The sequence below is a fragment of the Mus caroli genome, unplaced genomic scaffold (assembly GCF_978045245.1).
Source record: "Mus caroli unplaced genomic scaffold, Mus_caroli_1 scaffold_11, whole genome shotgun sequence".
Taxonomy (NCBI): Eukaryota; Metazoa; Chordata; class Mammalia; order Rodentia; family Muridae; genus Mus; species Mus caroli.
In genome coordinates, this window is record NW_028227266.1 from 15,306,972 (window position 1) to 15,326,371 (window position 19,400).

General features: G+C 38.8%; 1 protein-coding gene across 1 annotated transcript in view; it reads right to left on the reverse strand.

Moving 5' to 3' along the window:
- Muc16 (mucin 16, cell surface associated) overlaps nt 1-19,400 on the reverse strand; it is a 193,892-nt gene that overhangs the window by 172,249 nt on the left and 2,243 nt on the right. Inside the window, exon 2 of the mRNA XM_085844433.1 lies at nt 1,222-7,953. Within this exon, the coding sequence (XP_085700559.1) occupies nt 1,222-7,953 (6,732 nt within the window). The remainder of the gene's footprint in view (nt 1-1,221; nt 7,954-19,400) is intronic.

A 19,400-nucleotide genomic window follows, 5' to 3' on the forward strand; every position in this document is an offset into this window, starting at 1 on the left:
ATCAAACCTATTATGCATGATAGGGGAAGTATTTGACCACTAAGGTATTTCTCCTGGATTTTTTCAGATAGTGTTTCACTATAAAGCCCTGGCTCTCTTTGAACATGGGATTTTTTTGCCTCAACTTCCCACATGCTACAGTGACAGGCATACATCACGTGTACCTGGCTAAGTTCTGAACTTAATTCTGTTAGTATTATGATAGTGAGAAAATTATTTCATATCTTCTCTGTATCTCAACTTCATTAAAAACCCTTATGGAACAACACTTGGTGTAGAAATAAGTGCTGTATAAGCCTAACTGTCATCCTCATCAAAATTAATTATTATTAAGAGTTATACTAGACCATCTAGTACATTGTAGTTATTACTCCTGACTTTGATTGTTTTCCTGTTTTGCATATACTTAGCTCAGTTCTTAAAACTGATTGCTGTTAGGAATTCAATCAGTGTTTGCTAAAGAATCTTCTAGTATAGGAGAAGAGGGTAAAGCATTTGTCTCACATGGGCAAGATCCTCATGTCTATCTCCAGTAATATACAAAAAATGGATACATGCTTTTAAATAAATGGCTGAATTTGAAAACACGTTGTATATACAAGAGTGTTTTACTCAGCCATATAGAAGAATGAAATGAAGCCATTTGTATGAACTAGAAATAATCATGTTAAATAAAATTAAGCAGACAACAAAATAAGTATCATAGATTTTTATATCATGTGGAAACAAATGAACAAATAAAAGCCCCCAAAAGAGAATACTGACTATAAAGAAAGTGGAAGGAATCTAAGAGAAGGTAGAGAAGAGAGTAAGAAGAGTTCATAGTAGGAATTGGGGATGATGAGAGCATTGTTTGATCATGTATGAGAATATCAGAGTGAAATTCACAAATTTGCACAATATTTTCTAATTCAATAATTTAAACTGTAGAAATCATAAATATGAATTTAATAATGATCTCCTATGCCTATGAACTTCCCCAGCCTGTAACTGGGAATGTAAAAATAGGCTTCTTATTTATCAACCTTGTTGAATGTGTAGAAACCTGAAAAGCACTTGTCACCCTTCCTAAGTCAGCACTCTCAGTCATTATGTTTCTCAAGAGTGATGAAGATGTCTCAATCGGTTGGGAACTAGGTTTTGAGATTGTAAATATAAGCATGGAATAGTGAGAGCTACCATTCGTCATCACAACACTGTTATCTTCAGTTTGTAAATTACCTGAAGGAGTAGTAATCCTCTGGAGGGATGAGCTGGCCGCAGTGTCAGTAGTAGTGGAAACAGGATAGGGCAATGGTGTTGAAATTGAAGAAGGTGGTTTTTCTACAATGGTAGCAAACAAATGGCTTGACTGTATTATAGAATGGGAACTCTCGGAAGTCACAGCTGACATGTCTGTTGGGTTGCTGGTTGTGGCAAGGAAAGTCATCCCTCTGGGAGAAAGTGTTGCTGTTGTGTCAATCAAAGTGGTTTCAGCTGAAGGCAGTATATCAGTTCTTGGAACATGGATATTTTCTTGTGAAAGCATAGTAAAATCATATTCTGGGAAGGATGTTGCCCCAGTAGACTCTACAATAGATGAAGAAGGATTTAAGATGGTAGCTGTTGGTATTGGGACTTCAGTGAACTTTGGAGACGGAATCTGATATGGGGTTGGTATGTTCACAGCAGTAGTAACAATAGTCTCAGAACTTGGCAAGTGGAGAGAGGATTCAAGAGCTGAAGGTTTGTTTGTTTGTAGGGATATGCTAGTGTCCCTCAATCCAGAAGTCAAATGGGAAAATGAATCAGTATTAGATCTTGTTGTTTCTAAATGGTTAGGCAATGATGTGGGCATAGTAGTCACCCATACAGAGGGAGGAGTTCCTGATGTATCAGCGTCTCTAGATGACTCAGAGAGTATTGATACAGAGGAACTTAGTTCACGACCCATAGTAATAGTATTCACATTGGTTACTGTGAGACTTGAGGAAGAATGATGTTTTTCTGTATCAGTAATAACTTCAGATAAACCCAGTATTTCAAGTGATGTGCTTCTCAAGTTTGGAGGTAAACTTATTTCAGTTTCCAAGCTTCTACCCAATATATCTGTTGTTTTAAAAAATTCAGAAGTGGGGAATGAAGTCTTAGGAAAAGAAGTGGAGTTTGATCTCTGTGGTAATAGAGGGGAAGCAGAAGCAGAAGTCTTGGTTGGTATTATCAACAAGGAAGAGGCAGTACTATCTACCGAAAGAGTCTCAGGTGATACAGTGTATTGGGCCCGAGGTTCAGATGTGGTTATGTCTACAGGATTCACTTCAGTTTTGGTGGAATTATAAGATTTTTGTGAGGTTCTGGTGTCCTTTGAAATTGCTAGCTTACTATTGCTCCAGCTTGGAAATGAAGTTTTAAAGAAAGGTAAGTTTGTGTCCAACTCCTCTGTAGTTGTTTCCCCAGAAGAGGGAAAGAAGAGCCCTTGTCCTTCTGATGGAGAAGTAACAGGAAAAGATGATGTATCTATAGTTTCTATAGAATTCACAGAGGAAGTTGCTTCATGGAGTGGAGAGTCTGTCCATGATAGTAACTCAGAACTGCTGGGATGAGAGATTGAGTCTGAATGTAAAAATGTCTGAGTTACAGTAGAGAGAGCCCCAGAATAAGTTATAGGATCTGATGTGTTCAAAAGAGTGGTGATGTTGGATGATTCCTCAATATTAACTACTTGACTTATGTCAGTTCTTGGAAAGAAAACTGTAGAGCTACTGGAGGCATTTCCCACTGAGGTGTCTGTTGTCTTTGCAAAGGATACAGAGTTTGAAATGGATGTTCTATCAGTTGAGTTAGCTTCTGTTCTTGAAATTCCAGGGTATGTGCTAGTGGACACTGTAAGAAGACCAGAACTATGTTTTTTCATTAAATAAATATCTTCAGACCTGGTGGTTTTCTGTTCTATTGAAGTTATGGGGAAAGCTTTCTGAGTTTCTGCATGTACAGGATTAGATATGGGCATTGATGGGGAAATTGTGTCCCAATTGCTTTGTGAGATCATAATTTCTGTTATTCTTGATGGAACTGAATTAGCTAGCACAGTGCCTTGGGGATGCATTCCAGGACTATCAGTTTCTACTCTTGTTGCTGAATTTTTTGGGGAAATGTGACTTGTCTGCAAGGTTTTCATGTTATATGAAGAACCTGGAGTTGAAAGCCCTATAGTATCCAGGCTTTGAATTGAGTTGCTCCCAGAAGTTACACTTGTGTCTTGTCCATTTGAGATTGTTTCATTAACAGAAGTTACTAGTGCAGCCAGGAAATCAAGGGAGGAGACATTTTGTCCTTGAGAGGTAGAAGTAACAGGTAAAAGTGGAGTTTTCTCAACCATAGTTGATGTGGGATCTGTAGAGGTGTGTTTTCCCTTGGATAAAGAACTTGTCTGTGACTGTTCCTCAAAACTGTGAGACTCAGATATCCAGGATAAATGTGGAGATGTTTGAGGCTCAGGTGAAGAAAATTCTGTCATAGGAACAGTAGTTGTAGTATCCCTGGATAGTGTATCACTTAGTAAAGACTCAGAATTAGCTGTTCCAAAGATGGAGGTTAGCCCTATGTGTTCTGTGCTAGGGTAGGCAATGAGTCTGGAAATGCTTCCAGGTGTGATATCTTCTGATTCTGAGGAATAAAGAGGGCTTCTCATCAGGGTTCTGCCAGCTCTAATGGATTCTGAAACAGAAAATTTGGGTTGGGGTATAGAACTGCTGACTTCTGCAATTATTTCTGATTTAACAGAGGAAGTAGAGCTTATCTGTGAAAATCTGGTAGCCTGAGAAGTCTCTTGGCTTGTATGTGTATTAGTGGTCCAATTTGGAAATGAAGTAGACAAATTATGTAACAGTTTATCCGATCTAGTTGTGATTTTCTCTCTAGAGGAGGTAAAGACTGAGACAATAGAACTAGGAGAAGAGGTGCTGTTTTCTCCTGTGGAAGTAACAGAGGATGTTAAGGAAGATTCATTAAGATATCCTGGAGAATTGCCCAGTTGGCTTCCTTTTAGAGTTGAAATAGTTGCAATTGATGGGACTTCATAACTTTGGCTTACAAATGTAGATGTCTCTTTGATTGTGGGGGCTGGACTGAAACTCATGAAATTGTCTGACTCTGATGACATGGTTGATGTTTTTAGGGAGAGGGCAATGTTTGAGGTCACATTAGAATCCCTAATCTGGTTGGTAGATACTTCTGACTCTGTGGTGGTGTTGGAGTCATAAAGCTTGGTGAAAGTTCCACTGGTCATATCTTCTGATGTAAACTCAGTATGTTCTGATGTAAAATGCCAAGGTGTTGGGAGTATTGTGTTATCAGGAGACATGGATCTTGTACTTGATACAGGAGTAGAGGAACTATTAGGTACTTCAGAAGGATGTCTAATGAAATCTGTTCTTGAGTGCACCGTCTCAGGTGGGTTAGCTTGTGTCAGTGTGGTCAGGAGGGTAACTGTCTTTGTGCCAATACTTGTATTTTCATATGATGTTGATTTTGTAGGTATAAGTGTGGCTACTTCTGTAGTGGGCAGGGTAGTGGGGAAAGTTTTCTTTTCAGTGGAAAGTTCAGATGGCACTGAAACAGATGTGGTGGTGTATTTGAATTCAGGTACAGAATGGCTGTCTCCCATGTTAGACCCTGATGTGACTGAGGAAAATGTATTCATCTGTGACATTTGGGAAGCATGAACAGTGTTGGAGCTTGACTGCGAGTTGCTGCTCCAGCTTGGAACATAAACAGTCACAGGGCCTGAGCTTGTGTATGAATCTGTTGGGATTGAATCCTTAGAAATTGTGAAAAAAGAGACAACAGAATCAGGAGAGTGACTACTGTGAGTGTGTGGCATGTAAGTATCAGTAGTCGGTGAAAGTGACTCTTGTGTTTTTGTGGAATCTGTAGATATGGTACCTTTCTCAGGGGTAGGTGTCCATGATGCTGAAGCAAGGTTGTTGAAAGGAGCCATGGATTCTGAATGTGGAAATGTATGTGTCCCACTGGAGTGGGTACCCTTGACAGAGACAGTGCTGGATGAATCTGGATAAGTCAAAATGTCTGAGATAACTGGATAGAGTCCCATGGGTCTGCTTTTCATCTCTTCTGACTCTGCATTGACAGTGGAGGCAGGGATACTAATGGAGGTTCCAGAGGAAGTATCTTGCAATGTTGACTGAAGGTCTGAAATGGATATGCTGCCAGCAGACGTAAGTCCTGTCCTCGATTCCAAAGGAGAAGGGCTAGTGGAAAGTTCAGTATGGCCAGTGCTATATTCTGTGCTTGTGTTTATCTGTTCAGATGTACTGAAATCTGTCCCTGCTGTCCTCAAGGGGAAAGATCTACCTCTCTCAGTATCTGTCCTTTCAGATGAGAATGACTGTGAAGGTGACAGTCTGGCTTGTTCCATGGTTGGCAGAATAGTTGTAAAAGATTCCTTTTCAAGTGAGACTGATATAGGTGTGATAGCATGTTTGAAAGTGCTCTTTTTCATGCCTTCCACTGATCCAAGTAAGGAATCAGAGGTTGTCTGTGGGATTTTGGAGAACTGGGTACTGTTGGAGCTTGGTATTGAAGGGGTCACTGATTTTGGGATCACATATAACCTAGTAGAGTTTGGTTCCTTAGAAATTGTGACAATGGAGGCAGAAACAGAAGAGGTTGTACTGTATCTGTCTGCATTGGCAGAAACTGGAGAATGTGAGGGTGCCTCGTCTGGAGGTCTTGTTGAACTTGTAGAAATGGACCCTTCCCAAACTGAATGAGTCTTTAATGTGGTTGCAGGGTTGATGTTAGTAGAATTAACCATGGATTCTGAAAGTGTAAATGTCTGTGTTCCACTGTGTTGGGTCTCTGTGTTTGAAGAAGTGGTTGATAGACCTTTGGAAGTTACCACGTTTGATGTCACCACAGTATGTTCTCTGTGGCTGGTTGCAGTCTGTTCTGATTCTGTGGTGGTTGTAGATCTTGAGTACTTGGTGGAGATTCCAGTGGAAGTGTCCTCTGATATTGAATGGTGTAACTTGGAAAGGAATGTACTGCCAACAGATACATCTTTTGCCACAGATGTGACAAGAGAAAGAGTTGTGGGTACATTAATCTGGCTAATTCTGTGTTCTTTTGTTGAATCTATATCTTCATATTTACTGGAACTTTTCCATGCTTTCATCAAGGAGGAATCTGTCTGTTTTCCAATCTCTGCTGTTGTAAAGGAAATTGACTGTGGAGATGAAAGTGTGGTGTCTTCTGATCTGGTGAGAATTGTTGTGAAATATTCATGTTCAGATGAGATTGGTGTAGGGGTAATGGTGTGTTTGAGTTGGGGTGTTAAGTTTCCATTTTTCTTGTTTTCTTTTGTGACTGAAGAAACAGAGGTCATCTGTGAGATTTTGGACACTTGTGCAATGTTGAAACTTTTCTGAGGACTGCCATTCAAGCTTTGGATTGAGGAAATCACAGGTTCTGATCTAGTGGACAAATCTGTTGGGATTGTGTCCTTAGAAACTGTGATGACATAGGCCACTGAACCAGTAAATGATGTACTGTGTGTGTCTATTATGGAAGAAATAGCAGAAGGTGAATGTGACTCATGGGGCATTGTTGTGGAATCTTCAAACACAGATTCTTCCCAAAGATTATGTGTCTGTGGTCCTGAAGTAATATTTTTGGGAGGATCCATGGTTTCTGGATGTGGAAATATATGGATCCTACTGGAGTTAGTGACATTGATTGAGGCAGAGGTTGATGGGTTTTTAGAAGTCACCATGCTTGATGTCACCACAGAATTTCCAGTGTGGCTATTTGTCAACTGTTGTAATTTTGCAGTGATGCTGGAACTAGGAGTCCCAATGGTGATTCCAAAAGAAGTATCTTCTGATATAGATTCATGTAGTGTTGTAAAAGATATGTTCCCAGTAGACATGTCTTTTGTTGAAGGTTCAAGAAGAGAAAGATTCATGGGCACTTCAGTATGGTTGAGACTATACTCTGTGATTAAATCCATTTCTTCAAGTGTGCTAGATTGTATCTGAGCTGTGGTCCAACCTTGTTTGGTAGTGTGATGGGTAATAGGTAGATGTCTTTGTGATGATAAACTAACAGGTGATGATGAATTTGTTCCTACTGTAGTTTTCCAGGAACTTTCAGAGGTGATTCCTTCCAGTGGTGATGAATTTGTCCTGGAGGGGGCTTTGCCACTTTTGAGAAGAGTGGATGTCTCTAACAATGAATAATTATGAGAGACACTGGAGTGCATTCCTGCCCCTGAGGTAGTTGCTGGTGTACCTTGAGATGCAACCATGTTTGGGGTTACCACAAAATGTTCTATCTGACTCGTGGTAATTTCTTTGCTGATTATGGAGTTTGGCGGCCCAGTGGGCATTCCAGTGGAGATTTCTTCTGCTTTGATTACCTGGTTAGTGATTGGATAGGAAATGCTGTTATTTGTAGATTCTGTTCTGGATACAAGAACAGAATTAGTAAAGGGCACTTCAGTAAGATTAGGAGTATGTTCCGTGGTTGAAATAATCTCAGTTATGTTAGTTTCTGCCACAGTTACAGTGGTAGATGTGTCTGATAGAAGAGTACTATTTAATGCAGCTCCATTATGTGTCTCAGTCCTGGTAAAATTAGATGTAATCATTGAAGGATAACCAGTGCTCTTCCCTGTTGTTTCAGGGATCTTTGTGGACAATGTGGTTTTAAGTAAAACTGACCCAAATGTTACATCAGGAGTAGAACTGGTAGAATTCATGATGTTCACTGCTTTCTTTGAGTTTCTCATGCCTTTCATAGCAGCCAGCTTTGAAGGAATGCTACTTCTCCAATGTAAAGTTGAAGCAGTCATTGTTGTGCTTGTGTCCAACTTTCTTGTGCTTGTCTTGGGTATTGGTCTGAGCACTGACGTCATAGGTCCACTAGAACTATGTGGCTCTTGGAACGCTGAGGCTACATGAGAAGGCAAGGTCGGTTTTGTTTATTTGACATAGTAAGCTCTTGACAAATAATAAATAATTGCCAAACAGATAATCCAACAATGCATTCAGGACTAGCATTATATACTTTCTTATAGCTATAAGCTGATTAGAATCATATTCTGCTTGATATGTGCATGAATCATATATTTTTTTAATATTCATCTAGCAGAAGAAATTTTATCCCAGACTATATTCATGCTGTTTCAGGATAAAACATTTCTCACTGAGTATTCCTATGTTTACATAAACATAAATTAAAATAATCATTTCAAAATTGTATTATTTCTCAGGTGAAACTGCATGAAATATAGCTTATAAGTAAACTTACAGCCCAATAATTATAAAAATAAGTCAGGTTAGCTTAAAATGCAGGGAATAAATGACCATGGATTGTTCAGCCCTAAATTATACTCTGTTTCCTTAATACTCAAGGAGCCTCCTAGAAGAGGAAATGGAAAAACCATAAGAACCAGAGCTACAAAACAATGTATTCTGATTGTGACAGAACCATTGCTCTCATGAAATCATGGCTATTCTGTTGGACTGTACAAGACCTACACAAGACCAAGTCTATTAACATTCCAGTATAAGTAGGTAGGGGAGCTAAAGAGTTACTGTCAATTGATTGTAGATTGGTAAGAGACAGTCAGTTCACTCCAGAGTTGTGGCTCACGGAGAATTGTCTATGCCCCATAAATGGTTGGTGCTACAGATGCATGCATAGAGCCAGCATTAATTAGACTCAATGGGTTATTCAAAATAGAAGAAGAGAATAAATATAAAAAGGAGGAGGAGGAAGAGGAAGAGGAGGGGGAGGAGGAAGATGAGAAAAAAGAGAGGAGCTGGACAGATGGTCTAAACAGTAAAACTATCTGCTGCCAAATCAGACAAACTGAGTTTGCACATAGTGGAAGGAAAGAACTGACTTCTGAAAAATTTCCTCTGATCTCCACATGTACACGTGGACATGCATACACACACACACACACACACACACTCACACCCCACATGCATACACATACACTAAACTAACTAACTAACTAACTAACTAACTAACTAAACATGCACTACAAAATATTTATTTGCAGAGAAAAAGGACATGAAGTTGGGAAGGGAACATTATGGAAAAGTCTGGGAGGAGTTGGAGATAGGAATGAAGGGAATATGATAAAAATTTGTCATTTACATGTATGAAATTCTCAAGAAGTAAATATATTTTAAAAAATAGCCAGTTTCAAGAAGTTAACAGTTTGTCACAGGTTGAACATACAATAGGATAAATCCATGGTTTCTTGGTATGTAGATGTCTGAAATTTTTATTAGACTTTGCTAGGAGGTGTATTTATATAGTTAATTTTCTCAAAAAGAAAAAGAAAACAAACCTATTGTTGGGGAAATGACTCAGCACCTGTTCAAAATTTCCATCCCAGAAGGTAGAGAAAGGGCTCCTCAGAGAAAGCTGGCTAGAAAGAATAGCCATATCGGAGACATCTGGGTTTATGGAATGTCTCAATGAAAAGGGTGTTAAGGGGATTGAAGATGATTTATGACACCAACCTCAGGCCTCCACATGCACATATATACACATGCACAATATAAGCATATACATACTTCCACACACCATGTACACATGCATACAAACATTCATGGAAAGTAGAAAAAGAATGGGAAAAACCTATACATGAGGGACTGGGACAATGGCTCACTGGGTAAAAGCAGTTGTTGTAAGAGTATGAGAACCTATTTGGATCCCAAAGACCATGTTAAAAAAATCAGATGAGGGTATTCATACATATGTAATTCTAGTACTACAGAGGTTAGTGATCAAGGAGAACCACTGGGGATTTTTAGTCACCAGCCTAGCCATCTTTCTCTGGTCAACATGTGAGCATGCACGGGAGTATGAATCTGCAACACACATTTTCACATATTACATATACACACACATACACATATATACACACACACATATATATACACACGCATGGACATACGTAATATATAGCTAAATTGCCCACATATTCCTAAGGTATTATTTCCTGTACAAGCTAGCATTTCTGTTGGAAGCTGTAACTGTGAAAAAATTGAGTCGCTCTAATACACTATCATCAGGCTTCCATAATCTCTATTCCATAATCTTCCATAATCTGCTATAAATTTGACTTTCAATATTTCATGTATATGTTGAAATATATAATAATGCATCTTAAAAATGTGCCTGCTTTTATCTTTGAATTATGTCTTAACTTTCTACCTTTTCTTTCATTTTATTCTTCTTTCAGCCTGTGTTCCTTCCTTCCTTCTTTCCTTTCTTTTTCTTTTTTTTTACTTTTTGATTTCCTTATTAGATTTCTTCTCTTCCTTCTTTTCTACCATTTTCTTTTGTTTGTCTTTCTTCTCTTCTTCATCCCCTATCCTTTTCTATGTGTTTCTTTTCTCTTTCTTTGAGGATCTTTTGTATGAGCTTAGGTTTATCTGGAACTAGTCATGTAGCCCTGGCTGAGCAAAACTCTAGATCCTCCTCTTTGATCTTCCAAGTATTAGAATTATACTATCATCATGTCTAGATTGAATTTCTTTAACAAGATATGGAGTAAACCTATATGTATGAATAAAGAACATGAAATTTCTCTCTTTGTATCTATATTTACATTAAATACATATGTGCATACATACACAAACACATACACAAATAAATACACACACAGACACACACACACATACACTCATGCTGGAATACATTTACCCTACGTGCTTTTAAAGAAATCATCATGAGCATAAGCCTGACTTCTTTCTTTAGTCAAATATTAGCAGAGACTTGGCTACAGTTCTAGATGTGAAGCTATGTCTAATGGAAAGTTGTAGGTGGTCACTGTAATTGTAATTGTCTACATCTGGTCCTATAGTGATTACTCTGGGGCTTTCTGTTCTATTCTAAGTAGGCTATTTCTAATGAAAAGTTCTCAATTTACAAGCCAATGCTGTCTATGTCTTTAAATCTGGGTTGATGAGGATTACTAGCATATGTATTCCTAAAATCAGGTTTATTCACCTGCCCAAGAAGAAGTAAGCCAAGCATTCACATACAAATAAAGCACCAGTATCTAGCCACTGGCAGCTCCAGAGCATTTTACACTCTAAGGCTTTCTGCTATTATTATTTTAATTATGGTAACATATTCAAAATAAATATTTGAGGTCTGTGCCCAAAAGTCTTGAATTTTTGAGTAGTAGTATAAACTGCAGGATAAAATGTGGCATCCTTTTTTACTAGGAATATAGAAGAGTGGACTCACTAATAAGCATGGAAAGAGTAGGTCCTCACAGGAATCACCCCTCACTGCTGAACTACATGCTGCTAAGAGATTCAGGGTGAAAGAAGAGTCATTGCTATCAGTTAGGTACACACTGGTAAGCCACACCAGGCTCCAATGGATTGTTGTAGCCTAAATGGATTATATGACAAACCCAGAAGTCATGAATCTGTGGAAGGGGCCAAGAGGACAGGAATGGTTAATAACGATAGGAAAGAGGAAAGAGACGTTGGAGGAAAAAATAATCAGGATGTACTTTATGCATGTATGAAGTTGTCAAAAGAATAAACCTAATTAAAAAACAAAATGTTACAAACTTTTTGCCTTTACTTTCTATCTCTGGAAATGCTAATGTCAGTTTTATATCCTTTTCTGAATTTTCAAAGGTGAGAAAATCTGAATTCACCTTAGAATTCAGGAACAACAGGACTGATGGATACATACCTATGTGATAAGGTACTGAAAGTACCCAGAAAAGCATACACTTTGGTCATAAGACATGGGAAAACTGTATGATATTGGTACAGAGACAGGCAGGAAGATTAATGGAATGGAATTGAAAATCCAGAAATGAACGCACAAACCTATGGTCACTTGGTCATTGACAAAAAAGCTAAAATCATCCAGTGGAAAAGGACAGCATTTTCAACAAATGGTGCTGGTTCAACTGGCCATTACCATGTAGAAGAATGGGAAACAATCCATTCTTATCTCCTTGTACAAAGCTCAAGTCTAAGTGGATCAAGAACCTCCACATAAAACCAGACACACTGAATGTGGGGAAGAGCCTCAAACATATGGGCACAGGGGGAAAATTCCTGAACAGAACATCAATGACTTGTGCTGTAAGATCAAGAATTAACAAAAGGGACCTCAAAAAACTGCAAAGCTTCTGTAAGGCAAAGGACACTGTCAATAAGACAACAAGGCAACCAACAGATTGGGAAAAGATCTTTACCCAACCTAAATCTGATGGAGAGTTAATATCAAAAAATATATAAAGAAGTCAAGAAGTTAGACTACAGAGAACCAAATAACCCTATTAAAAATGGGGTACAGAGCTAAACAAAGAATTCTCAACAGAGGAATACCAAATGGCTGAGAAGCATCTAAAAAAATGTTCAACATTCTTAGTCATCAGGGAAATGCAAATCAAAACAACCCTGAGATTCCTCCTCACACAAGTCAGAATGGCTAAGATAAAAAACTCAGGCAACAGCAGATGCTGGTGAGGATGTGAAGAAAGAGGAACACTCCTCCATTGCTGTTGGGATTGCAAGCTGGTACAACCATTTTGGAAATCAGTCTGGCAGTTCCTCAGATAGTTGGACATAGTACTACCAGAAGATCCAGCTACACCACTCCTGGGCACATACCCAGAAGATGCTCCAACATGTAATAAGAACACATGCTCCACTATGTTCATAGAAGTCTTATTTATACTGTTAAGAAGCTGGAAAGAACCCAGATGTCCCTCCACAGAGGAATGGACACAGAAAATGTGGTACATTTACACAATGGAGTACTACTCAGCTATTAAAAACAATGAATTTATGAAATACTTAGGCAAATAGATGGACCTGGAGGGCATCATTCTGAGTGGGGTAACCCAATCACAAAGGAACTCACACAATATGTACTCACTGATAAGTGGATATTAGCCCAAAAACTTAGAATACCCAAGATACAATTTCCAAAACACTAGAAAATTAAGAAGAAGGAAGACCAACATGTGATTACTTCATTCCTCCCTAAAATAGGGAATAAAATACCCATGGAAGGCGTTACAGAGACAAAGTTTGAAGCTAAGATGAAAGGATTGACCATCCAGAGACTGCCCCACCCAGGGGTCCATCCTATAAGCAGCCACCAAATGCAGACACTACTGCATATGCCAGGAAGATTTTGCTGAAAGGCCCCTGATATAGCTGTCTCGTGTGAGGCTAATTTGCCTGACAAATACAGAAGTGGATGCTCACATTCATCTATAAGATGTATCACAGGGCCCCCAATAGAGGAGCCAAAGAAAGTACCCAAGGAGCTGAAGAGGTCTGCAACCCTAAAGGTAGAACAACAATATGAACTAATCAGTAACCCCAGAGCTCATGTCTCTAGCTGCATATGTAGCAGAAGATGGCCTAGTCAGCCATCATTTAGAAGAGAGATCTCTTGGTCTTGCAAACTTTATATACTCCAGTACAGGGGAAAGCCAGGGCCAAGAAGTGGGAGTGAGTGGGTAGGGGATCAGGGCAGGGGGAGGGTATATGGGCCTTTCGGGATAGCATTTGAAATGTAAACGAAGAAAATATCTAATAAAAAATTTTAAAAAAATGAAAAGCAGAATCATTGATAGGGATATGACAGAACTATAGAAGGGAGAGCAAGAATCAGAATATACTTTCCCTTCAAAAGGTATTTCTATCTTTGTAATGTTTTTCTTGTTGGTGTTGTTTTTTTCTTAATTTTGATTTTTGTTGCATACATGTTCATTGCTCCTATTTACCTCACATTGCTCTCTTTCATCCTCTCTCCCACTTCCTGCTGGTCTACAGTAGTACTCCTTACTCTTTCATATTATATATATATAGTTTGTGAGTGTGTGTGTATAAATATAAATATATATGTATATAGTTATAGGTATATATCATATAAACACAATATATGTGTATATATTATATATATCAATGCATAATAGTGTACATACATTGTAACTATTCCTATGTATGCATATATTTGCATACATATTATATTCACCAATACATACTCATATACACTCATGCACGGACACTCATATATTTATATTTAAGTCCACATTTCATTTGATAGAAATCATGCCACATTTCTTCCTTTCAGTATCTATGATTTTCTCATATATACTCCTACCCATCCTTTTTATTCAATCAACTATAGGATGAAATATTTAGAAAAAGAAGTGTATTTTTATTGAAACTGTATAGGCTTTTGTCCTTATTCATTTCTAAAAACACCTTGTAATAACTATTTACAGATCACTTACAGATACAGATGAATTACAATATATATTATAATTAGACTAGAGAGGATCTAAATTATATGGGTAGATCATGCTAAAAGCTACAACATTTTATAAAAAGCAACTTTACCATCCTGGAAGTTTGCTGTTCTAGAACATCTTGGACCCATTTCCCTGTAGATATGCAAGAAAGCTGATAATTGTAGGAATGAGTGAGTTTTTTTACCCGTGGGGTAGGGTGCTAGACTTGAAAACATCCAAAGGATATCTCAGAAACAGATAAATGCAAGCAGATAAAGCTGGTGAGGAAAGATGGGAAAAAAAGATCTGGAGGGGGCCGGAGCACCCAAGAGCTAGCTGCAGTCACCCACATTCCTGCTGCATCTCAAGGTTACTCACAGTAGGTAAGTCTAGATGTACTGAAGTATGAAGTCAGACCAGCCTGGGCAGTCTCCAGGCACAGATGAGGAGGAACTCAGAGAGCCTTGAAAATGCTGAACACTCCTGCCTCCTGAAGGCAATAGTTGGAACTACTAGTACCTTACACTGCCTGCCCTGGAGTTAAGGGTTGACTCCCTTCATGAGAAAAGTGAAGGTATTCTACCAGGAGTGAAAACTGGTAACTTCCAGAAAGAGAAAGGAACTCATTATATACACATACCCACACTGCTGGGGGAGAATAGAGACTGAAGAAACCTACCAGATTAACATGTAAAGGAAGGCAATTGGCAGAGGAAAACTGGAAGTTCTGCTCCACCTGGCCTTCATAAAACAAATGGAGCGTGCTCAAGGAATGCCCAGGCTCTGCAGACGTAGGAGAGACAGCTGCTATGTAAATGTCTTTAGAAAGGCCATGAAAGTCATGAGCCAGTGCTTTGGACTCTTTTCTCAGCACTCTAACCTGCTCCCAGAAAATCTGAGAATGCTTCTTTTTATAGCAAACTGTGTCTATGTCTATTGCCATTTCTTTTTGTGTGTCTATGGATCAATTGTTTGCCATAGAACACAAGGACCTGGACACCAGCACAGGCTTGGATCTGCACCTGGAACAACATTCATGCAGACACAAATACAAATATGTACAAAACATACATGCAGAGACATAAGCATTATATAAGTATATGCTGACAGAAACCTGTTCACACATTTTCACTTAAGCACACAAATATCCTCACATTTGTATGCATATACATGGTCTCTCACACACAGATATCAAGAAATATGTACTTCAGTTAAACATTTATACACACAAGTACACATATAGTATACTTCCTATTGCATGCTCATAGACACCCATGGATCCACTGTACCATAACAATAATCAATACTTACAGATTCAGAAAATGCCCAAAGATAATCACAGCTTCACCCATTCCTCCACCCATAAGAGATAGGAATGCAAGTCCCAGAACTCTGAGTTCATTCTTGGTTTTGGCTAACCTTACTTCATTAAATCTCATTTTCTCCGAGATCAAAGGAGAAATGATGAGAGAAAACACCTATCTATCCAGGTGTGCCAATAAAACATAACTAAGAGAAGATGAATAAGTGTAGATTGATTACAATATCTTGTTATTCTATAACCCTTTTGTATAGAGAAGGCCACCTCAGTCCTGTGCCGTTGACTCCTTTTCCTTCTCATTGACTTTTTAATTGGCTCCTTAATATTGTAGAATTCACTTTTTATAGTCATGGTTTTTGAAGCTTCCCTTTGCTAATATCCCAGCAGGGATATTTGTATTTTTTTTTCTTTTTTCTTTTTTCTTTGTTTTTCAGTTGTGTAACAAATGTCTGTGATTTTAGCATTCCTAAGTGAGACAGGGAGTGGAAAGAGAAGATTCACATAGAAGCTCACAGGCTAGACAGACTGTCGACAATACATTAAAGCAGAAAAACAGCAAGAGAGGCACCGTCTTACAAAGGTAGAAAGTAAGACTCCCCAAAGTTGTACTCTGACCTACACACTTTCTCTAAAACCTGGATCCCTCAAGATATAAATACAAAAAATAATAGGTATGTTTAAATATGAGGTGTATACCATAAATAAAAAGGTTCATATATAAAGGAAGCCAATTACCAGAAAGGATGGAAGTGCTTCTCTATCTGGGTTGAATATAACAAACATCATGTTCCCCAAAGCTCATGATACACCAGTAAAAAGAGGCAGGTATGTAGTCATGATGGATAAAGGTCTAATTTTCCAGCACCTTTGAGCACATGCTTTTTTCTCAGCTCACTAGTTCACTCCAGTTCTTTGGAGTGCATTCCCTTTATAATGGATCTCTATTCTATGTTCCTGGTCTAATTCTTTTTTCTGGGACATGAGAACCTGTATACTTCAGGTACCTTAGGATGCAGACCCAGTCCTGTGACTGCAGAAGAAAACATTGATAGATGCCTGGATAATGCAGGCACAGCTATGTCTTCTCAGTTGTTCTTAAGGCAGAAGTGTAGCAACATGAAGAGTTAAATCGTAAGTGGAGTGCATAAGAACACCTCAGGGAAGCTCACTTGGGCAGTGCTGGAGATCGGGCCCAGGTAGCATAGGAGCAGAAGAGTTTTCCCTGCTGTCCTGTGAGAGGGAGAGCTGTTAGGCTGACCAACTCTGCTATCACCCAGTCCCACATTCAGAGGTTTAAGTTAGTCTATCTCTACATCTACACTGTCTATGAACTGATGGAACTTGTGAAGGCTGTGGTCCTCTAGAACCAAAGCATCAAGATCTCCGTAACACAGGGCAACCGCACGATATCTGAGAGAAATCCCAGTGAAGGTCCAGTATTGATACTATAGCAGAGGCCAAAGGGCTCTAATCAGCCCAAAGTAACTCACTACAATGAACATTTGTAAGAAAAACTGTTTGGGAAAAATGGTAAACTGTGTGGCACACCATGACTTATTGCAGCTTCCACAGCAAGACTTGTGTTTATGTTTTTGTTGTTTGTTTGTTTGTTTTCTTTTGTGGGGAGGTTAAGAGGGCAGAAGGCAGATAAGGAAGGACAGGGAGATAAGTGGGATTTGGGTGCATAATGTGAAATTCACAAAGGAACCTCTAAAATGTTAAAAAAAGAAAAAGAAAGAAAAAGAAAAACATTCAGGTGGGGAGAAATACTGGAGTACCACAGCTACTACGTTCATAGCAGGCATGACACAGAGCATGTGTAGACAGTGGTATATGAAAGTCCCAGTCTTTCATGCAGCAATTGCCATTGAGCCCCAACTCTGGCCCACTTTCTTTCTTGTAAGCTTAGCTTGTCTTCCTTTTCTCCATCCATCTCTCCCTCCCATCATCCCTCGTTCCCTCTTTCTGTCCTTGTCTCTTTATTTCTTCATTTCTTTCTTTTTTCCTTTCTTCTGTCAGTCTTCCTGTTTGTATATTTGATTCATGTTCACATTTTTGTGTAAGTGCATTGCACTGGTCATGTTAGGTATTCTCTGATATTACTGCCTGTCTTATTCCTTTGAAACAGGTTCTCTCAGTAGATTAGGCTGGCAGCCTGCAAGCCCCAGTGACTCTCTTGCCCCCATGGTCCACATTGTGTTAGAGTTATGTGCATACTCATGCCTATTTTTTGTGGCTGTTTCACAGGAGTGTTGAGGATTTTAACTCTTGATTATGCTAAGGCACTCTTAGCACTGATCCATCCTGTAATAAGGAATCCTGTGTATTCCTTATTAATAATGTGTTCCTGCTTTTGCTAATATTCTCTCTCTCTCTCTCTCTCTCTCTCTCTCTCTCTCTCTCTCTCTCTCTCTCTCTCGAATGAGATTGCCCCCCATAAGTTCATATATTTGCATGCTTGGTCACCACTTGATAGAACAGTTTGGTAAGGATTAATACATGTGACCTTATTTGCAGAGGCATATCACTGGGGATGGGCTTTGAGGTTTCAGAAGCCTACCCCATTCAAATTTCTTCACTCTTTGTCTCATGATTGTATCACATAATATAAGCTCTTAGTTACTACTCCATTGTCATGTCTGTCTGCTATGATGGTGCCTGGAACCCCAATTTAAATATTTTCATTTATAAATTGCCTTGATTATGGCATGTTGTAATGGCAATAGAAATGTAACTAAGACACTATTCAATTCTTATTACACAATACTAGAATCTGTGAATTCCAGCAAGATCCATTGACTCCAATATCTACTGATCCCCTTATCCATAAGAGATCTTTTCAGATTTCAAATTGATACTTAATATTAAAGGTATCACCAAAACCTATAAAACATAATGTTTGTTTTTAGCCTCTACATACTTGACTACATTGAACATAAACCAGGCACAATAAGTTAGCAATAATGAGTAGTAAAGTAATTACAATATAGTAGCCAATATGGTTTGTCTAAGGTGCACTAGTTGCTAATTGATAACAAGAAACACAAAGTCAATCAGTGTTCCACAATCAATGGAACCTGGCTTTTCCCTTTGCCTGGAAGCAGGAACCTTGGATTTCCAGGGATTCATTTCCAGTATTTTATAACAAATGTCCGGAAAGGTGTCAAACCTCACAAAGACATCCAAATGCAAAGCTCTCCCAGGGTTCCTTGGCTGCCAGTACTTGAATGACTCAATATTAGCTAGGATGGTTAGGGGTTGGGAAAGGAGAGAAAAAGGAAGGAAGAGGAATCAAAACAACTACTGGATTCCTGGAATATGCCAAAGGCCTCCTGCCCCCACCTTTTCAGAGGTATGAAGGTGTCTTTGTCCTTAGCAAGGAGTAAATGAACTGACACTTAAGTTCCCTCTTAAGGTGTACTGAGGGATTTCCCTTGAACAATCTTCACTGTATCTTACATACTGAAAAGGTTTCATTGGAAAGTTCAAAATTTCCTGCTCATGAAGTCAGTAGAATAGTAAGTTTTGGAGGCTCCAAGTTGAGGTCTGGACTACTTTGGACATTTTTTCTGTAAGAGAGGTGCCCACCCCTGCCCCTTGAATTTCTTGACACCCCACGGTGCTAACGTTGATAAAGTCCTTTCCTATGGTAAGGGCAGCATAATGCAGGAAGATTTCCCTATATGACGCACAAACCTGAAAAGTTTATCCTTTTGACCCAAGGACAGGGCTTAGGAAAGGTGCCTAGGATGCCTTTACATTTCTACTCAT